This window comes from Malassezia sympodialis, genomic scaffold (assembly GCF_000349305.1).
Source record: "Malassezia sympodialis ATCC 42132 genomic scaffold, msy_sf_1, whole genome shotgun sequence".
NCBI classification, from domain to species: domain Eukaryota; kingdom Fungi; phylum Basidiomycota; class Malasseziomycetes; order Malasseziales; family Malasseziaceae; genus Malassezia; species Malassezia sympodialis.
In genome coordinates, this window is record NW_017387799.1 from 157,228 (window position 1) to 178,444 (window position 21,217).

At 52.7% G+C, this 21,217-nt stretch overlaps 7 protein-coding genes across 7 annotated transcripts; 5 read left to right on the forward strand and 2 right to left on the reverse strand.

The window, feature by feature from the left end:
* Positions 1 to 2: 2 nt before the first annotated feature.
* MSY001_0067 (uncharacterized protein) lies at positions 3 to 3,104 on the forward strand (the record flags this gene model as incomplete). Its single annotated transcript, XM_018886027.1, has 1 exon — positions 3 to 3,104. The coding sequence occupies one exon, from the start codon at positions 3 to 5 to the stop codon at positions 3,102 to 3,104; it is 3,102 nt and encodes a 1,033-aa protein (XP_018738716.1).
* A 78-nt stretch (positions 3,105 to 3,182) lies between these two features.
* Positions 3,183 to 4,104, forward strand: MSY001_0068 (uncharacterized protein; the record flags this gene model as incomplete). Its single annotated transcript, XM_018886038.1, has 2 exons — positions 3,183 to 4,057; positions 4,083 to 4,104. 2 exons carry the CDS (start codon positions 3,183 to 3,185, stop codon positions 4,102 to 4,104), a joined length of 897 nt encoding a protein of 298 aa, XP_018738717.1.
* Positions 4,105 to 4,207: 103 nt separating this feature from the next.
* Positions 4,208 to 5,893, forward strand: MSY001_0069 (uncharacterized protein; the record flags this gene model as incomplete). Its single annotated transcript, XM_018886049.1, has 3 exons — positions 4,208 to 5,701; positions 5,730 to 5,837; positions 5,861 to 5,893. The coding sequence occupies 3 exons, from the start codon at positions 4,208 to 4,210 to the stop codon at positions 5,891 to 5,893; spliced, it is 1,635 nt and encodes a 544-aa protein (XP_018738718.1).
* Positions 5,894 to 5,946: 53 nt separating this feature from the next.
* Positions 5,947 to 7,903, forward strand: MSY001_0070 (uncharacterized protein; the record flags this gene model as incomplete). The annotated part of the gene is made up of 2 exons (XM_018886060.1): positions 5,947 to 7,066; positions 7,092 to 7,903. The coding sequence occupies 2 exons, from the start codon at positions 5,947 to 5,949 to the stop codon at positions 7,901 to 7,903; spliced, it is 1,932 nt and encodes a 643-aa protein (XP_018738719.1).
* Positions 7,904 to 10,070: 2,167 nt separating this feature from the next.
* On the reverse strand, positions 10,071 to 10,778 carry MSY001_0071 (uncharacterized protein; the record flags this gene model as incomplete). The annotated part of the gene is made up of 1 exon (XM_018886071.1): positions 10,071 to 10,778. One exon carries the CDS (start codon positions 10,776 to 10,778, stop codon positions 10,071 to 10,073), a length of 708 nt encoding a protein of 235 aa, XP_018738720.1.
* Positions 10,779 to 16,422: 5,644 nt separating this feature from the next.
* On the forward strand, positions 16,423 to 17,517 carry MSY001_0072 (uncharacterized protein; the record flags this gene model as incomplete). The annotated part of the gene is made up of 2 exons (XM_018886082.1): positions 16,423 to 16,639; positions 16,802 to 17,517. 2 exons carry the CDS (start codon positions 16,423 to 16,425, stop codon positions 17,515 to 17,517), a joined length of 933 nt encoding a protein of 310 aa, XP_018738721.1.
* Positions 17,434 to 19,188, reverse strand: MSY001_0073 (uncharacterized protein; the record flags this gene model as incomplete). The annotated part of the gene is made up of 2 exons (XM_018886094.1): positions 17,434 to 17,482; positions 17,537 to 19,188. The coding sequence occupies 2 exons, from the start codon at positions 19,186 to 19,188 to the stop codon at positions 17,434 to 17,436; spliced, it is 1,701 nt and encodes a 566-aa protein (XP_018738722.1).
* Positions 19,189 to 21,217: the final 2,029 nt, after the last annotated feature.

Here is a 21,217-nt window from a genome sequence, read left to right on the forward strand (position 1 = left end):
CGATGGACGAGGCGGGCGCGACAGCCTGGGAGCAGGCGTGCCTCACGGACATTTTCCGTGCGCATGTTCAAGCGGAGGCGCCATCGTCGCCGCCCACTGTGTACTTGGCCGAGCTCGCCGAAGAGCTCGCTGGCGAGACCGGTGCGCTGCCCGTCCTGCGCATCGGCGCCGCGGACCGAGTGCTGATTGCGCGCCTGTCCGAGGAGAGTGCGTCCGAGACGAGCTGGGACTTTCTCGTCGGTGCATGGGTGCGCTGCCGCCGTGCTGAGCAGGGCGTGCGCGCGTCGCCTGGCGCGTATCCTCCGTCGGCGCCGGGCGCGCTCCAGCATGTGCGTGGCCTGCTTGTGAGCTATGCCGGCCTGGTCATCGAGATGCCGGACATGTTTCCGCGGCACACGAAGCACGGCGAGGCACTTGGGCCGCAGGCGCTCGTGCCGACGCTGCTGCGCCTCGCTGTGACGATGGGCGACGACGCCGTGGTGCCGTCGGCGTACGATTGGGCTGCGCCGCCGCCGTCACTCGCGCGCGATTTCGTCGCGGATATCGTCACGCGTTTTGCGCCGGATGATGCGCTGGATGGCCTGCTTGGCGCGGCGCTCCACGCACTCACGCAGCGCGTCCTCGAGCCGCAGCGCGAAGCCGGCGCGGAGGCCCGCGCGAGTGGCCATGGCAGCGCCTCGTCTGGCGCATCGGCCGACCAGGATGCGTACAGCGTGCTCGCGCAAATGCTCCAGATGCCGGTGCCTCGCGCGCTGCCGCAGCAGGAGGGCATGACGCTCACGCAGCTCGACTGGCAGCCGATTGCGCTCGCGCTCGCTGCGGCCCTGGACATGAAGCCGCTCGCTGCGGCTGTGCCGTCGTTTGCGTCGTTTGCGCCGGCGACCAGTACGGCTGCCTCGCTCGAGCGCGACTCGCTATTCGGGCCGCTACTGCGCCTCTCGTGCTTTCCGGACGCATTCCCGTCAGTGGCGCGCGAGGCGCTGGCGGACGCCAAGTCGCGGTCGCCCGTGGAGCTCGAGAGCACGGTGCAGTCGCTGCGCATGTCGCTCGGTGTCGTGCAGAAGGCCAACTATGACATGTTCCACCAGCTCGTGCGCGCTGGTGCCGAGCCGAGGGAGCGCGTCCTGGCGTTCTGGGGGCAGGTGTGCCAGCTGAACGCCAAGCGTGGGGCGATGCAAGTTTCGTCGAGGGAGGTGGCGACCGATGCATTCATGGTGAATGTGTACGACCTGCTGCTGCGCTTTGCAGCACCGTTTGCGGAGCCGACGTGCGCCAAGATCGACCGCATCGATGCGCGCTACCTGCAGTACCAGCGCCGGTGGGACACGTCCACGCTCACGCGCCTCCTCGCTAGCGAGGCCGAGGCGCAGGCGTGGATGCAGGCAGCAGCGCCGCCCCCGGCGCCGCCCAACTTTATCACGGAGGTGTTCTTCCTGACGACGCGCCTGTCGACGCTCGCGCTCGGCAAGGTCCTGCGCAAGACGGAGCAGCGTGAAAAGGAGATGGACCGCCTACGCCAGCGCGTCGACGAGTTGGAGGAGGGCCGCGCGGAGTGGGCACAGACGCCGCAGGGCGCGCACCTTGACGCCATGATCTCGCGTGCACGCGCGCAGATCGACAAGCTGCATAGCGAGATGATGGCGGTGCAGGCGCAACTGCTCGAGCCGGGCTTCCTCGACCGTGTGCTTATGTTTGTCGCGTTCACGATGACATGGCTCGTGCGCATAGCGGACCCCCGCGGCGCGCATCCCCACGCGTGTGTGGCTCTGCCGCTGCCAGCCGAGGTGCCGGAGGCGATCCGCATGCTGCCGGAGCACATGCTGGAGGATGTGTGTGATCTCGTTCTGTTCTATGCGCGACGGAGGCCGGACGTGATCGGCGCGCCGGTGCTGGAGAGCATCGCGACGTTCAGCACCGTGTTCCTCTCGAGTGGCTGGTACATTCGGAACCCGTTCGTCAAGGCGAAGCTCGCAGAGATGCTGTCGTACCTGGTGATGCCGTACGCCCCCCCTAGGGCGGGCGTTCTCAGCGACACGATCAACACGCTGCCCATCGCACTCGCGCACCTGGTGCCGGCGCTCATGACCTTCTGGATCGAGGCCGAGTCGACGGGCTCGCACACGCAGTTCTACGACAAATTCAACATCCGCTTCCACCTAACGCAGGTGTTCCAGGCGATCTGGGACACGCCCGAGCACAAGCGCCAGCTGCACGCCGAGGCGCGCGAGCACCAGGGCGGCTTTGTCGTCTTCATTAACCGACTGATGAATGACGTCACGTTCCTGCTCGAGGACGCGCTCGACAAGCTCGCGGAGCTGCACACGACGCAGGCCGAGAGGCTCGAGCCGCGCTGGGCCGAGCGGAGTGTGGAGGAGCGCCACGAAGCGGAGGGCCTCGAGCGCAGTCTGCAGGGGCAGATCCGCAGCGATCTCGCACTGGGCCACGAGTTTCTGCGTCTGCTGATCCTGTTCACGAGGGAGACGAGCACGGAGTTTATGATGCCAGAGATTGTCGAGCGCCTCGCGGCTATGCTCGACTACAACTTGGACGTGCTCGTAGGCCCCCGGTGCCAGGAGCTCAAGGTCCAGGACCCCAAAAAGGTCGGGTTCGACCCGAAGAGTCTGCTGAGTGAGATCCTCGCCGTGTTCCTGAACCTGGCGCCGCACCGCGAGTTTGTCGTCGCGATCGCACGCGACGGCCGCAGCTACCGACGAGAGATCTTCTCCAAGGCCGCGAGCATTGCGCAGCGGCACATGCTCAAGAGCCCGGCCGATATCGACACGCTCGCAGACCTCGTGGAACGCGTCGAAAAGGCGAAGCAGGAGGACGCCGACGAAGAAGAGGACCTCGGCGAGGTCCCTGACGACTACCTGGACCCGCTGCTCGCAACGATCATGCGGGACCCCGTGCGCCTGCCCTCCAGTCGCACCGTCGTCGACCGGTCCACGATCAAGGCGCACCTGCTGAGCGACGGCACGGACCCTTTCAACCGCATGCCCCTAAAGCTTGAAGACGTGCAGCCTGACGATGCGCTGCGCACCGAAATTGAGACTTGGGTCCGTGAGCGGCGCAGCGCCCGAGGCCCCACGCAGCCAGGTCCCTAGCCGCACGGCCAGCCTGACTCGGCCGAGCTTTTTCTGCGACGACCACCCAGGCGCGCCTCCGTAGCAGCCACCACGACCATGCGATTCTATGAAAAACCGCTGCCTGACACGGACGAGATTGTCATGTGTCAGGTGCGGCAGATTGCCGAGATGGGCGCGTACGTAAAGCTTTTGGAGTATGACAATGCTGAGGGCATGATTCTGCTCTCGGAGCTGAGTCGCCGACGCATCCGCAGTATCCAGAAGCTGATCCGCGTCGGCCGCAACGAGGTCGTGGTCGTGCTGCGTGTCGACAAGGAGAAGGGGTACATCGACCTGTCAAAGCGACGCGTCTCGCCGGAAGACGTCGTCAAGTGCGAGGAGCGGTACAGCAAGTCGCGTGCGGTGAACAGCATCGTGTCGCACGTTGCACACAAGCTCGACCGCCCTGTTGAGGAACTGTACGAAAAGATTGTATGGCCCCTCGACCGCACGTACGGTCACTCGTACGATGCATTCAAGCTCGCGGTCACTGAGGCCCCCAAGGTGTTTGAGGGCATCGAGATCGACGAGGTTGTGCGCAAGGAGCTGGAGGCCAACATTGCGCGCCGTCTTACACCGCAGCCTGTCAAAATTCGTGCCGATGTCGAGGTGTCGTGCTTCGGCTATGAGGGTATTGACGCCGTGAAGGAGGCGCTCCGCGCCGGCGAGGCCCTGTCGACCGAGACGATTCCGATCAAGATCAAGCTCGTCGCACCGCCCCTCTACGTTCTAGTTAGTCACTCGACCGACAAGGCGGGCGGCATTGCGCGCATGGAACAGGCGCTCGAAAAAATCACAGAGACGATCGAGAAGAGCGAGGGTAAGGTCTCTATCAAGATGAAGCCCAAGGCCGTCTCGGCCGTGGAGGACGAAGAGCTCGCGCAGCTCATGGCCCGCGTCGAGCGCGAAAACACCGAGGTCCAGGGCGACGAGTACGTATCGCAAGACTGACAGCAGCGACTCGGAGGAAGACGAGTAACCGTATGTACACTATAGTTCCTGGGCGAAGCCTTTCTTCCTGCTTAGATAAGCCAGTCGCGTGGCGCCCGCCACGCCGAAAGACGCAGTTGCGTGTCGACACGATGGCGGAACCGCAGGTAGCCTACGCCCAGGATGAGTACGGCAATCCGTTTATTGTAGTGCGCGAGCAGGGGAAGAAGACACGCGCCCAGGGCACGCAGGCCATCAAGGACCACATCCAGGCCGCACGCACCGTGTCCAACATCCTGCGCACGTCGCTCGGCCCCCGTGGCCTCGACAAAATTCTCATTAGCCCGGACGGCGACATCCAGGTGACGAACGACGGCGCAACGATTATGAGCAACATGGAGCTAGAGCACCAGATTGCCAAGCTTCTTGTGCAGCTGTCCAAGAGCCAGGACGACGAGATTGGCGATGGTACCACCGGCGTGGTCGTTCTCGCGGGCGCGCTCCTCGAGCAGTCCGAGGCGCTCATCGACCGTGGAATTCACCCTATCCGCATTGCCGACGGTTTCGAGCGCGCCTGTGATATTGCAGTCGCCGCCCTCGAGAAAGTGGCCGACGTGGTTGAGTTTGACCGCGAGCATATCGAAGAGCTGCTCAAGGTCGCCAAAACCAGTCTCGGCAGCAAAATCGTGTCCAAGGCCTCGGACAAGTTTGCGCGGATCGCCACGGATGCTGTGCTTTCAGTCGCCGACTTGGAGCGCAAGGACGTCGACTTTGACCTGATCAAGGTCGACGGCAAAGTAGGCGGCTCGCTGGAGGATTCGGCCCTGGTCCAGGGTGTCGTGATCGACAAGGACTTTTCGCATCCCCAGATGCCGCGTGAGATCCACGACGCGCGGATCGCGATCCTGACATGCCCGCTCGAGCCACCGCGCCCTAAGACGAAGCACAAGCTAGACATTACATCAGTCGAAGAGTACAAGCGCCTGGAAGAGTACGAGCGCTCGACATTCGAAAGTATGATCCAGAAAATCAAAGACTGCGGTGCCAACCTCGTGGTGTGCCAGTGGGGCTTTGACGATGAGGCCAACCACTTGCTGCTGCTGCATGCGCTGCCCGCCGTGCGCTGGGTCGGTGGCCCCGAGCTCGAGCTGATTGCGATTGCGACCAACGGTCGCATCGTACCGCGCTTTGAGGACTTGAGCGCCGACAAACTTGGCCGCGCGGGCGTTGTGCGCGAGGTCAGCTTCGGTACAACACGCGACCGCATGTTGGTGATTGAGGAGTGCGCCAACTCGCGCGCAGTGACGGCGTTCCTGCGCGGCTCGAACAAGATGATCATCGACGAGGCCAAGCGCGCACTCCATGATGCCATGTGCGTAGTGCGCAGCCTCGTCAAGGACAACCGTGTCGTGTACGGAGGCGGTGCAGCCGAGGTGTGTGCGTCAATTGCCGTGTCGCAGTGCGCCGATGAAATTGCGACCATTGAGCAGTACGCGATGCGCGCATTTGCCTCGGCGCTCGATGCGATCCCCCTCGCTCTTGCAGAGAACAGCGGGCTGGCCCCCATCGAAAACCTCGCGATGGTGAAGAGTCGGCAAGTGAACGAAAAGGATGCCCGCTACGGTATCGACTGCATGGCTACAGGTGTATGTGCATTAAAATTACTAACGTCAGAACAACAACATGAAAGAGTGTCGCGTATTCGACCCACTGGTGTCCAAGCGCCAGCAACTCCTCCTGGCTGCGCAGCTCGTGCGTGCCGTGCTGAAAATCGACGATGTGGTACGCACGACCAACTCACCCAGATTGAACAGCACGCGCTGGAAGCAGAGATGTAGCACGTGACGCTAGAGCAGGTAGCCTTTGCCGACATCGTCCCTCGGCGTCGATCATGGCAGCGGAAGACGAGCGCAAGCGCGAATGCCCCGCGACGGAGAATGATGCGGCATCGTCTGACGATGATTTGGGTCCGATGCCAATGCCGGCCTCGTCAGACGAGGCGGAGCGAATCAAGCGGCGCAAAACACTGCAGCATGAGAAGCTGTACCTGGATCACCTGCCCTGTGCGGAGCGCTACTACAAGTCGCTGATGCACCGCGATACCATTAACTTTGTGAATGTGACGCCTCATACAGATTTTGTCATCACAACGTCCGTCGATGGCCATGTCAAGTTTTGGAAAAAGCAGGATACAGGTATTGAGTTCGTCAAGCATTACAACGCTCACCTCGCCATGATTGTAGGTGCAGCCGTCAGTGCCGACGGTGCCTACTTTGCAAGCATCGCAGCAGATGGATCTGTCAAGGTATTTGATGTGGTCAACTTTGACCTGATTCACATGCTCCAGCTCCCGTATACCCCGCGCGCATGCGCCTGGGTCCACCGCCGAGGAAGCGTGGACGCCGTTCTTGCCGTCGCCGAAGAGCACAGTACCTCAATCCACTTCTATGATGCACGAGAGGGTACAGAGCCCCTGTACTCTGCATTGCGTGTGCACAAGAAGCCGTGCCACCTGCTTGCCTACAACGACAGGTACGATTGTATCGTCTCGGTAGACACAGGGGGTATGATCGAGTACTGGCAGCCACGCGAGCCTTTTGCGCTGCCGGATGGTGTGTTCGAGCTCAAATCAACGACAGACTTGTTCGAATTTAAGAAGACCAAGTGCATTCCAACGTCGCTTACTTTCTCCCCGGACTTTGAGCAGTTTGTTACCTTGTCCGCCAGTGACCGCCAGGTACACGTATTCCATATGCAACGGGGCAAGCTGCTACGCAAGTACGACGAGTCGCTTACGGCGGCCCAGGAGATGCAGCAGGCTGGTTCCACGTCGTCACAGCTGGACGATATCGAGTTTGGCCGCCGACTCGCTGTAGAGCGCGAACTCGACGCCACGGTGCTCCCCGGTCCTACGGAAGCCGTGCCAAACGCGACAGGCTTGGCCACTGCAAATGCTGTGTTTGATGACAGTGGCCACTTTGTGCTATATGCGACAATGTTGGGTCTGAAAGGTGCGTAGATTGCGCTAACAACCAGTGGTCAATATCAAAACCAACAAGCTCAGTCGCTTGCTGGGCCGCGATGAAATCATGCGTTTTTTAAATGTGTCTCTCTACCAGGGTACGCCGACAAAGAAAACCGCAACTAGTGTGGCTTTCGCTGCCTCTAATAATCCGCTCGTTGCTGCGGAGGCGCAAGACCCGATACTGTTTTCTACTGCATACAAGCGCTCTCGCTTTTTCATGTTCTCGCGCAAAGAGCCCGATACGGATCCCAATTCCAAGCTCGCTGGTCAGGACCGTGACGTGTTCAATGAAAAGCCTACACGTGAGGAACAGGCTGTGGCCAGTGAAATTCCTGAGGCAAAGAAGAAGAATATTATTACTTCGGCCATCTTGCATACAACCGCCGGCGATATCCACCTGCGCCTGTACCCTGACCTGGTGCCCAAGACGGTGGAAAACTTTGTCGGGCTCGCTAAGAAGGGATACTACAATGGAGTTATTTTCCACCGTGTGATCAAGAAATTCATGATCCAGACTGGTGACCCTTTGGGTGATGGTACCGGTGGTGAGAGTCTGTGGGGTGGTGAGTTTGAGGACGAAATTGTAAAGGAACTGCGCCATGACCGACCCTATACCTTGAGTATGGCCAATGCTGGCAAGAACACAAACGGCAGTCAGTTCTTTATTACAACGGTGGCAACACCGTGGCTGGATGATAAGCATACAGTGTTTGGACGTGCGACGAGCGGCTTGGATGTGATTCACAAGATCGAAAATGCACATATTGACAAACGAGATAAACCGAAAGAGGACATTCAGATCTTTAGTATTTCTCTACATTAAATGTTGAGCTTTTAGAGTAGCAATGTCTAAGCAGGTTCTCACGGATTGATATGCACTAAAATGCTACAAGTAGGCCAAGCGCGCCTGCCTCCACTCTGCCCGGAACATCGTTGTGATCCGCCTATAAGGCGGGGGTGGAGGAAGGCAACACACCCGCAGTCTTGCCTCTGACCACAACACTCCACAAAGATCAGCTGCGACAATGGATCTTTGGCGCCCAGCCCCGTTGGGGCATAAGTCAATCCCCCTCCTATGGCAGCAATCTATGGGCCGTAATACAAGCAAAAAACGGTTGGGAGATGTTCATCTTACACCCACGAGTATTCAAGTGTTCAATGCGACGCTGTTTGACAAGATGCGGGGGCGGAGCACGGAGTGTGGTTTGGGTTTCGGCACGCCTGAGACCGACCATGTTTCTGTTGAGGGCATTATCAGCCTGCGTGAATATGCAAGCAAACGGATAGAGCACGAAATGATGATGTTCGAAACCATTCAGCAGGCCACAGATATATCCAAGCTGCTGTGGGAAGCTCAAATGGCGTACATGGCTCGACGCTATGTGCTTGCCGCCGTGTTATACCGCCGCTTATCCGAACTTGACTCCGCTTATGCATGCGCATGCCTCGCTAAAATGTTCGGATTTGGTATCGTGGAATACAACGTTGTGTTGTTTGAACGTGACACGCTTCGCGGCATTGCATGGGCCATCCGGGGGCTGCGGCTGGTAGTGTCGGACATTCATGGCACACATAATCTGGAGCATGTACAAACAATGAGCCAAATTCTGTCGTTAATTTGCATTCTCGTTTGCGCGCCTGAATCCATGCAGACACTCCGCACAGACGATCAGCACGCTGATGTTTCCTTATCGTTACTCTTATTGTTCCCGCGCTCCTGTGAATTGCTGCATCCGCGCGCACGAGTCCAAAATAAGATACCTTCCGAACTCACACGCGAATCCATATGGATGGCACTCCGAGATGTCCTCAGTGAGATGACGCCGATCCAAGAAGCCCAGGAATTGATGGAGCCAGCCGATTTGGCCCAAGTGGAACTACTCAAGAAGCGTGTTCGCATTGATATATTATATTTGGAGGCATTTTTAGTGATGCGGCAAGCCTTTTTACACAAGGATGCCTCATTGATTCAAGAAACATATACATGCTGGACGCAGTACCTGTCAGAAGGACGAGACTTGACGGATAAGGTGGACATATCAAGTTTTCGGCGCGTTGCATCTGAGGGACAAGAGTGGGCTGTGCCAGATGCAGAGCGCACAACGAGTGCATCACTAAGCCACGCTGAGTTTTCTGCTCTATCAAGACGTATTTCTAACATTTTTCCCTTCACAGCACCTAAGCAAAACACACGCGACTCATATCAACCGATCATTTCGGACAGTGCCCATGCTGGACAACAGAAAGTAGCACGTCCGACTGCCCCCACCAAGTCAGACAAAACAAAAGCATGTGCAAAACCACACTTTCTTTCAAATATCACGCCATCTACGGTCTCATATACTTCCTCCAAAGATCATGCCACTGGCCACAGAACTCAAAGATACAGCGGAATCACAAGCAATCGCTTGAAAGACGTTCAAGGTATTTCCCAGCGTCGATATGTGTCAGCAGAAACTATGCCAAATACATTTTTGAAACCCGAAGAGCCTAACTACCTAACAAGAATGGACGACGTTCTTCCTACGCGACGCCGACGCACACCCAGCATTGTGTCTGTGACACCCTCTCTGATGTTTCCTTCCTCAAACGAGCCGTCTACCCTCTCGTCAGATCCCGCGACAGAGGTAGTAGGCCAATCGGTTCAAACCACGAGTGCTTATTTATATACCGACAATGACGGAGAGCACGCACTGCGAGCAAGGTTAAAAAGACAATCGTCGCGCGCTTCGCTTCGAGGACTGTAACTCTATGAAGTTGCTAGTGATATAGAACAAAAGTTATAGATTAGCCAACAAGTTCTCCTAGTTAGTACAACGGTTAGTATATGTCGCTCTCATAAGCGAAGCTGTGTGGCGCCGACAAGACCCGGGTTCGACTCCCGGATTGGGAACTTCTTTTTCCATCGTAGATATTTTATTATAGAAATCTTTGACAGAAAGACCCATTCATTTCTCTTATTCATTTAAGAGCACCTTGGTAATGGCATTCTACTTAGATACAAGGTTTTCGTACTCTTGTTGGTCCAGGCGACCGTGGACTCGATCAAGGAATTCTTTTCGATGAAGATACCCTTTCACATCACCTAGGCCACTGCCACCGCCCTGCGTTTGAGAGTCCAGCTCATCACGTTCAGCAGCAGACATGGTACTGCGATTGTCTTCCGTAGCAATATTCCCCTTAAAAGCCTCCCAGTCAAGTTTCGATTTCTCGAGCGTGTTCATTTTGACAGGAGTCGACGTGACGGCTGCACTCATGTCGGCCAATTGACTCTTACGTTTTTTGCGAGCCATTGAGCCCAATTGAGAAGATCGCTTTTTTACCGGCGCACGTAATGGCGGTGCTGACGAAGTAGACTCTTCGGCCTTTTTGGATACCGTCGTCGACGCCGTATTTTTTTCAGGGACAGCGCTATCAAATGTTTCGGTTGACTTGGCGGTATCTTTAATAGTTGGAATAGAATCAAGATCGTTTACCTTTTCATTAATACGTGACTCGGTATCTTCGATAATCTGGTTTGGGCTAGGAACATCGTCAGTAACACTGTTAGCTTTCAGCTTCTCCGTGGATGAATTTTGTGGACATGAAGTTATTCCTCCTTCGAGACCCTTGCTTAATTCATTTTCAAATTCTGGGTGTGTCCCGGACAATGTATCGACGCCCTTGCTTTTATTGACACCAAAATCGTCTGGCGTCATCGAACTGTCTAGATTGCGAAAACGGAGAAATCCTTAAAGTACCTCCACATGATACCAACTAGTTTCAAACGCGGGGGTAACGCCACACTTATGCTTGATCTACCATGGAACATACAGATGCAGATCCGACCTTTTTAACGTCAGATATTTCTGTGCAGAATGCAACAGATTCCAGTATACCTGAAGACCGTATCACAACAGCTATTTCTCCAAATGTATCTCAGAATGCACCCTCCCAAATGACATTGTCCGAGCAAGTTGAACAAGCGTGGAATGCGGCTATCGACGCACCTGAAGATTCTGAACAAGCTTTGAACATCCCTGATATGTCTGGTTCATTTACTGAGCAAGATTCTTCCCAAGGTTCACCCCCGTCCAACCCTACTTATGGTCTACGAGCGTCAGTTGGGTTCTTGTTGAATCGCTGTATTGATGCCATTACTTCATCTATTTTTAATCACCGTGAGGCACATCCTGCAAATAGGGATGACACCATGTCTGAAAATACAGGATTTGTTGACCCCGCCAGTGTTGAGTCAAACGATATGCTTACTCCTAATGACCATAACACTTCCGATCCAGAACCACAAAGTATTGAAACTTCAGTGCATGATTTAAATTCGAATAATGAAATGGCACCTACGTCTCCCCAATCTACATCCACTGATGCCTCAAGCCTTCCCCGCCCTCCCCAGTTCCTTATGCATATACCTCAAGATGTTTCCCCTTTCCCATTTGGATTTTTGTATGATGCCAATTCTAGTATGGCCTGGCCTATATTAGACCAGTTTGAGCAACCTCAGTCTAGTGAATCCAATGAAAATTGCCGCACTGTCCATGTGCTTGGTCGCCCATTCCGTCTTATTGTGACGGTTACTACGGGTGGTCCTCGAGAGGAACCAGATGCAAATAAAGCATTTGCCTATGTTAAAGGGCTTGAGGTGGTCGATGCGGACCTTCGCGCCCGGATGCAACATTTAGGAATGAGCGACATTAGCGAATACGGCTTTGTCGACGATGATCGAAGCAGCGAATATGTGACGGGTTGTCCTGTGTGTTTGGAGCCATATCTAGACGATGACAAGCCATCATGGCTCGTTGGTGAAGAGCAAGAGATTATGGAAAGAATTGTTGCTCTTCCGTGTCCTGGGTTTCACACAATGCATGGGGCATGTATATTCAATTGGCTTAAGTCCAGAGCCCCTAGCAAGTGGACATGCCCCTATTGTCGTAATCCTTTGGATCCAAAAAATCCGACTTTAAAGGCCTGCGGAACTGACAGCAAACCCCGGACTATCCGCGAATATGTGCGCTCAGAAGAGCGTCGTTCTGGATGGCGCTGTGATGCACCGACTTGTTTTCCGGACTATGAAGCGGGCACACAAGCTTCACATATGATACAATTGTTTCCCTGTCGTCACCAAATACATTTAGACTGTCTTTGCACTTGTCTACGCTTGCAAAGGACTCAGGAGCATGGCTCGCTCTCCTTTCAAACTGAAGACAATGATGCCTATGATTACGAAGGACAGGAAAGCGACTCGGACTCTGACCATACATATGATGTTTGTCGCATGTCACGCTCTGAGCACGTTCCTCACTGCAATGAAAACATTCTGACAAATCCGGATACGATTGGAAAATGGGTGACCTGTGCAGCATGTCGTAAAGATGCATGGGCCGAGCTTCCCACACGCCGACGTCCTCGTCCTCGACAAGAGCTTCACTCACATCTATCCAAAAGCACAGAGCTGTAATACCCAGACGATGTCATAGGATACGGTTCGGCTCAGGTAGGCAAATATCCTATGATTGGTTGATCATGTAGGGACGTGCGCCAATTTGGGCACGTGTGAGACGGACACATACAGCCACAGGCGTGCCGACCACGTTCAATATGCCAAGTAACCCTAGAGAGCCATCGGTACAGAAGATTCCGGCGCCCCCACGGTCTGCGGCTGGAAGTTTCTTGAATGATAGATCCTATTCGCATAATTTTATGGAGCAACCTTCTAGTGTAAGTCTGAAACGCAGTGCGACCATTATGCCGGATGCATCAAGTTCATCTCATTCAGATGCGATTGATCGGTACGAGGAAGACAAGCAAGGGGCTAATGCATGGAACGGTAAAAATCACGAGGAGCTCGATGAGCCTGACAGGGGTGAAGCATTGATTCGGCACAGGATCTGGCAGCGCAAGCTTGACAAAATGATGAAGCAGCGCCAGATGGAGCAGAGCTCTGAACATTCATTTCTTTCAGATGGCGCTGATACACAAGGAAGGACCGATATCTCATCATCAATGACACCATCTCAGTCTACGAGCTTTTTCTATCGGCATCCACGTCGTTCTTTTGATGGTCCACATGCCCATTTTGATGATACTGACCGTTCCCTTCAAAGTGTACGTCGTCAGTCTTCATATCTGGATGGCGAACGAACACCTCAAACGAATGCGGATCATCATCTAGACGTGGGTTCCCCTAAAAGCCTGGACGACATGGACGATGGGACAGATGAAGGCGACAACGACGACTTGGAATATACTGTGAAGGATCGTCAAGATGCAATTAACATTGAGCATCCATTTGGTCTTCCCATTTGGAAGCCAGCTTTATACAAAAAGTCTCGCTCAATTCAAAGGACGGCGGATTCGGCCATTCGTGGTGAGCCCGGATTACTTCCAGACCGATCCACTTTACCCGGTAACATTTGCTGGCTTTTGTTTTTTGGTATCTGGCTAAGCCTGCTATGTGCCATTTGTTCCATGATTTTATACTTTGTTCCTCGAGGTGGGATTATGTATTCTCACACCATGTGGGGTCTCGCAACGTACTTGCTGTGGCCGTTTGGAAACTATGTGGAAGTGGAGTGCTCTCATGAAGGGGGACATCGTCACGGTCCATGCCGATTGCCAAAAATTCACGAGCATGAAGTAAAGGACAATGATGTTGTGGATATGGAGCACCATCATGCAGGCTCAGATGAACCTCTAGTATCGGAAGGCCAGTCATCGCGTTACGGCGCCGTGGAAAATGATGAATTGGATAGCCCTACGAATGAACAAGAGCGAATCGCACTTGAGCGTAAGTTATATCACTATGTCTATGATGACAATGGCAATGATGTGGGGGTCAAGACCCGCTGGGGAGGTATCGTCGTATATGCGCTAGTGTATTGTCTCATTTTGTTCCCTGCCTTGGGTGTTGTTTGTTTAATATGCTGGAGTCTGGTCGTAACCATACCAATGGCCAAGCTACTTTGGGTACTTATTAAGAACATGGCATCTCAGCCTCTTGCCCTGCATATCCGTTCGCCATGGCAGATTGACACAAGGAACCTTCAGGTTCGTGGCTCAGAAGAGCCTGGTTCCGTTCGCGATGTGCTGCATCCTGGCCACTTGGCACCACGTTTGAAGCGACAGCATCGCAAGAAAGGCTCCTCCAAGCGTCGAAGTGTGATTCTTCTTTGTACTTACAAGGCCATGGGACCTGAGTATTTCAAGTACACTGTGGGAGGAATTAATATCCTATTCGTTGATACGGTCCCTGTCATTTTTTTCACTATTGCGCTATTCTATATCCTGCGACCATGGGGTCTTCGGCACGGTATGACATCCGGCTTGTTCGGCTTCATTACCAGTGAAGGGTTTATTTTCTGTATGGCACTCGCAAGTGTACTGCCCCTGTCCTATTTTATTGGTATGGCGGTGGCTAGTATCAGCACACAAAGCAGCATTGGAATGGGTGCTGTGATCAATGCAACATTTGGATCCATTATTGAGTTGATTCTTTACGGAGTCGCTCTCGTACAAAATAAAGGAGCCTTGGTTGAAGGATCCATCATCGGGTCAATCCTCGCAGGTGTATTATTAATGCCGGGCACAAGTATGTGTTCGGGTGCTTTACGGCGAAAGGAACAGAAGTTTAACTCTCGCTCTGCCGGTGTAACTAGCACCATGCTTATCATGGCCATCATTGGAATTTTGACACCCACGCTGTTTTATCAAATATATGGTCAGTTCGAACTGTTATGTACAGGATGTCCTGAAGATACGAATTTGGTGTCGGATAGCTACCAGTGCCAACAATGCTCGTATCGACATGTGCCGCCGTTCAAGGACCCGTTCTTCCAAACAAATGTGAAGCCGCTCATCTACACCTGTGCATTTCTGTTGATTTTGGCTTATGCCATTGGTCTATGGTTCTCTTTGCGCACCCATGCATCTCAAATTTGGAACAGCGCACCTACGACAGTCTCGGCAGAACAGCTCCCGCCACATTTTCGACGGGCTTCGTTGTATAAGCATCTTTTCCCCGGTGTCGACTCTGCCCAGCTACCGATCCATCGCACTCAACAAGACCTGAGTTCTAGCCAATTGGTGACGCCCTCAGAACAAATAGAAGGCAACAGACCTTCTCGATCTGCTCAGTCAGATCCTCAGTCAAGCACACATGCTCAGACTCCTTCCAACTCTAAGAATAAGTCTCAGCAAGATGATATTGCTATGGATGTGGCTGCAAGAATATTTCAATATATTTTCAGCCAGAGCAAGTCTCAGGCGCCCGAGAACGATGGAGTGGCCGCTGGCCATGCTGGTCATGATGCTCCTTCGTGGAGTCGTATGGTGTCCCTCAGTGTCTTGTTTTCTTGCACATTTTTATATGCTATCATTGCGGAAATTATCGTGGATATGGTGGACGTGGTTATTAAGGGCTCGGGCTTGTCGGCTAAGTTTGTCGGTGTGACCTTATTTGCTCTAGTTCCAAACACAACGGAATTTATGAATGCCATGAGTTTTGCACTTAACGGAAATATCGCTTTGTCTCTGGAAATTGGTTCTGCCTATGCGCTTCAGGTGTGTCTAATCCAAATACCTGTTTTGGTTTTATTCAGTGCTATTTACAATTCCTCGTATCTATCTGGACCTGACATGGACATAACTCAACATTCCTTCACATTAATCTTCCCCCGTTGGGACATAATTGCTATCATATTCTCCATCTTCCTATTGACGTATACGTACAATGAAGCACGAAGCAATTACCATCGCGGAAGTATTTTGGTGCTTTCATATATGGTATTCATTGCAGGATTCTTCTTTGCACCATCTGTTGATCCGGAAGATCCTTCTCAAGCTAATGCACGATTGTTCTCCCTAGGAACGTAGATGTCAGTAATACGCCGAACCCAAAATTGAGTTTCTAAAGTCGAAGGGTAGGTGTAACAATTCACGCTTACGTAATCAATAAAGTTCCTAAAAAAATGCTTACCGGCAATTGCCGGTAATACGGTGCTCGTCTCAAGGCGTGAGTGTATTGCCAAGGACAAGCCGAAGCTGTGCAAGCAAGCCTGCAAACAGCTTCCCGCGTCGAAAAAGACGGTTAACGATAATCCTCCCTGAGGGAGGAGTTACAAGCGTTAACTTGTAAAGAACAGATACTACACTTGATCTAAGCCAAAAGGCCAGAGAAGGTGAAGAACAAACTATGGCCCTTCGCCTGCTTATATAGTTTCCAATTTTTTAGAAATTACAGTCCTCCCCTTGCCCTTTTCACTTTGCGGTAGTGGCCGTTGCTGACCTGGAGTGACTAAACTGGAAGGTGCTTATGACTCGCGCAATACGTGCCACACCATCACCATCATGGGAAGTGCCAAGGTTAAGGCTGGTATCCTTGGTGCCACTGGCACTGTAGGGCAGCGATTTATTCTTCTTTTGAGCAACCATCCTGAATTTGAGATTGTGGCTCTTGGTGCTAGCTCCTCGTCCGCCGGAAAGCCTTACAAAGAGGCTGTATCTGGTCGCTGGAAGCAAGCTCAGCCCATTCCCGCACATATTGGTGAGATTCCCGTTAATGAGTGTGAGCCGAAACATTTTTTGGACTGCGGTGTTGTTTTCAGCGGCCTTGATAGCAAGCCTGCTGGCCCAGTGGAAGCCGCTTTCCGTGAAGCGAATCTTCGTGTATTCTCTAATGCAAAGAACTATCGTCGTGATCCTCTCTGCCCACTTATTGTGCCTCTAGTCAACACGGATCACCTGGAGATCATTCCGTACCAGCAGAAACAGCTTCTACTCGAGCGTGGCTACATTGTTACCAACGCGAACTGCTCTACCACGGGCGTTGTCGTGGCATTGAAGGCTCTTGAAGCGGCGTTCGGTTCTTTGGATGTGATCATGATCCAGACTATGCAAGCTATTAGTGGATCTGGCTACCCCGGTGTTAGCTCTCTGGATATCCTTGACAATGTTGTTCCTTTCATCGATGGTGAAGAGAATAAAATTGAGTGGGAGACTTCCAAAATTCTGGGTGGCTTGAAGGACAGCAACACTGCATTTGACCTACACGAAGATAATCCGCTTAGGGTGAGTGCTCAATGCAACCGTGTGCCTGTCATTGACGGCCACCTGTCATGTGTGAGTGTAAGCTTCAAGAAGCGCCCTGCGCCTACGCCAGAGCAGGTTGCCGAGGCCCTTCGCAAGTACAAGTGTGAAGCACAAACGCTTCATTGCCACAGTGCCCCAGAGCAAGCTATCACTGTACACCAAGAGCCGGATCGACCACAACCCCGCCTTGATCGCGAATGGCAGAATGGCGCGGGTGTAAATGTGGGACGTATTCGAAAATGTCCTGTGCTGGACATTAAATTTGTGTCACTAGTAAACAATGTCATGCTTGGTGCTGCTACCAGCTCGGTCCTGAACGCTGAAGTGGCACTAAAGAAAGGTTTCCTTGGATAGTGCAGTTTTATATACCTACGCATCAGTGACACAACCATGACTAGCATCCGCCACAAGGCGAGTATACTTGTATAAGCCGCCCTGAGTGACCTTAAGGGGACGAGCCACCCATTCAGAACGACGACGCGCAAGTTCTTTCTCATCCACATTGGTGATGTTGATGGTGTTCTTTTCAGCATCGATTGTGATCACATCGCCATCCCTAACGAGAGCGATAGGCCCACCCTCTTGGGCTTCAGGGACAACGTGGCCAATCACAAAACCGTGAGAGCCACCACTGAAGCGGCCGTCCGTCAGGCAAGCAACATCGTGACCGAGACCAGCACCCATAATTAGACTTGTTGGCTTGAGCATTTCTGGCATGCCCGGTCCACCCTTGGGGCCTTTGTAGCGCAAAATAACCACCGTCTTCTCACCCCTTTTAATCAAGTTCTGTTCGACAGCGTGGACCATATCGTCTTCCGTATCAAAGACACGAGCCTTTCCTGTGAAGTGAAGTCCTTCCTTGCCAGTGATCTTAGCGATAGCACCACCGGGGGCTAGGTTACCGTAGAGAACACGTATATGACCAGTGGCCTTGATAGGATTGTTGATCGGATGCAGCAAGTCCTGGTTAGTGGGCATAGGTCCACGTTCGGCAACCCAGCGCTCGCAATTCTCCTTGAGTGTGCGACCTGTTACCGTAAGATGTTCACCCTTGATCAGTTTGTTTTCAATCAAATAATGAACGATAGAGGGAATACCACCTAGGATCGTATGCACATCCTCCATGACATACTTGCCACTTGGCTTCAAGTCGGCCAGGAATGGCGTTGTATCACTGATACGCTGGAAATCGTCAATCGTCAATTCAACTCCCACACTCTTAGCAATGGCAATCAAGTGCAGCACGACATTGGTAGATCCTCCCAGTACCATAGTTAGTGTTATGGCATCTTCAAAGGCACTCTTCTTCATAATGTCACGGGGCCGAATATTCTCTTCAAGTAGTTTCCGCATAGCAGCCCCAATCGAATCACATTCGTTCTGCTTGTCCTGGTACTCTGCCGGGAACGAGCTGCTACCAGGCAGTGTCATTCCTAGTACCTCGGCGCAAGATGCCATTGTGTTGGCTGTATACATGCCACCGCATGCACCAGGACCCGGGCAAGCGTGTCGGACAGTATCGTAGCGGATCTTTTCGGCCTGGTCAGACGAGCCTGATGCGAGGTATTGACCATAGCTCTGGAAGGCACTGACAATGTCTAGAGGTCCAGATATCGATTCACAACGACCGGGGCGAATTGTTCCTCCATATACCATGATACCAGGACGGTTCAAGCGACCAAGAGCCATAAGGACACCAGGCATGTTCTTGTCACAGCCGGGCACGACCACACAGCCATCTAGCCAGTGCCCACCCACACAGCTCTCGACACTGTCCGCAATCAAATCACGACTGGGAAGCGAATAGGACATGGCGCTGGTTCCCATACTGATACCATCTGATACGCCCACAGTGCCGAACTGGTATCCCGTGAGACCGGCTTTTTCGATCGAAGCGCGAATGCGCTGACCGATACCAAGAAGATGAGAATTGCAGGGATTTCCTTCATACCAAACACTTGCTACACCAACCATGGCACGCTTCAGATCTTCGTCGCTGTTAATACCTTTCGTCGCGTACAACATAGCTTGAGAAGCACCCTGGTCTTTGGGACGAGTGATCAAGCGCGAGTGGCGGTTCAAATCGCCAGGAGGAGGGCGAGATTCCGATTGATAACATGCACAAGACGTGCAAAAGCTGGATTTACCGCAATTAGCCATCACACTACGTGAAAACAGCGACGCAAGTGGTCGCATATTCTTTAACGCAAGAGGCATTCAGCTGTGACTCCCAAAGCCACTGAATCTTAGCATATTTGACATTCGGCCGAACTACGATTTTGCCTCACCTAGGCGCATCCCCACACGCACGAGCGTCTCCATGCATGTATCTGCATTGGCCAGCAGATCTGAATCCCAGCTCATACGTGTGCGTTCAACCAGTAGCACCAACGTACTGCCACCGAATTTGAAATAGCCAAGCTCATCTCCTCGCTTTATAGATTGACCGGCTTCAACAGTAAGTATAATAGAGCCCACCATCATCGCACCGATAGCTGTCAGAATAACAGTACCAAACTCCTTGGTATAAATGGGGACAACGGCGCGAACGTTTTCACCATAAACGTCAATAGTACTGCGGATAGCCATTGGATTGACAGTGTAGTATTCACCCTCGATTCGCTCTAAATTTCCGACCACACCATCAACAGGAGAATGAAACCGATGATAGTCTTGTGGTGCGAGACGAAATATCACAAGTGATGGATCCCGAGGAGCATCACTTAAGAAAGTATTGCCGAGTAATTTTTCAATTGAAAATTGGCGCCCTTTAATCCATAAATTTGTGGCATGATCCACACTCTCAAAGACCAAGAGACGACAGTCAGCACAACAAACCAACACACGCGGGTTGTCCGGCTCAGCGAGGGGCCTGAGTGACATTTGGATCCGTCGACAGAAGAAATCATTGAACGTCAAGAAGGAATCCACAGGTTGTACCATTTCGTCGACGTTGATGCCATGAAAAGAGATAAATGGGGCAATGGCTCGCACACTGCTAGGATGGTCATACTTGAAGCCTTGTTTAAAAGTCAGGTTCCGGAGCATTCGCCGGACCCTGGCACCATTCATATGGCTCCTTGCACCTTGATATAGCAATCGAATCCCGAGTCTCACATAAACCTGCATCTTTTCTTCAATCACTTGACCTGTAAGGCGTTCCTGAACCAGAATATTCGCACTATTGGCACCAATTCGATAGTGACCTTGACTCAAAACTGTAAAAATATTGGTATACCATTTTCGCCGGGCTTGTGTGGCAGTGACAAAGTTTGAAACCATAATGTCATCCACTGAGCGGCCCTTTCTTGACGTACACAAGGCTAGGTGGGTCACAATATCGGTTTCCTCTGCTTGGGATAATCGCGGCAGGAGACAAATTGGACATGTGCTTAACTGAATCACACGTTCAACATGCCCACCTTCGTCAGCTGAAAAGGCGTCATCGTCTGCCTCTTCTCGATCAACGTTAAGGTGCACTTGTTGCCGCTCTGAATTTGGTTTTAGCAGCTCACCTTCCAGTGCCCGAATGCCCTCCAAGAATGTGAGCTCATCATGTCCTGCAACCTTTCCGTAGCGCGAGAAGAAACTCTGTACCGTCTTTTCAGTGAGAGTACTTCCCAGGCTGAACAACATCGTCTCCAGCTCGTCGATATCAATACCTCCCGTTTCATTTGAATCATACAGTCGTAACATTTCAAGCCAAAACCTCTGCCTTAAAGCATCATAGGGCTGGAAAACAGCAGTTATCTGCAAAGTAGGATTTTGAGTGCCAAACTTTTGGTCTTCATCGCCACGTTCTCTTGTCAATGGCAGATCATAATACAACGAGTGAGATTGCTGCCCACAGTTCAGGTCGTACAGGCCTGTCTCAGGATTGGGTACAGGCGCAGCAGACATAATATCATTCAAATCTAGGCTTAATTCACCCACATAGTCATTGGCGGACATATTATCCCAGTCGTACACAGCGCATCGCACATTGTAGCTCATCTGATTCTTATGAACATGCAGTAAGAGCTTTTCACGCCATTCGGGATTCAAAGTATGGCGA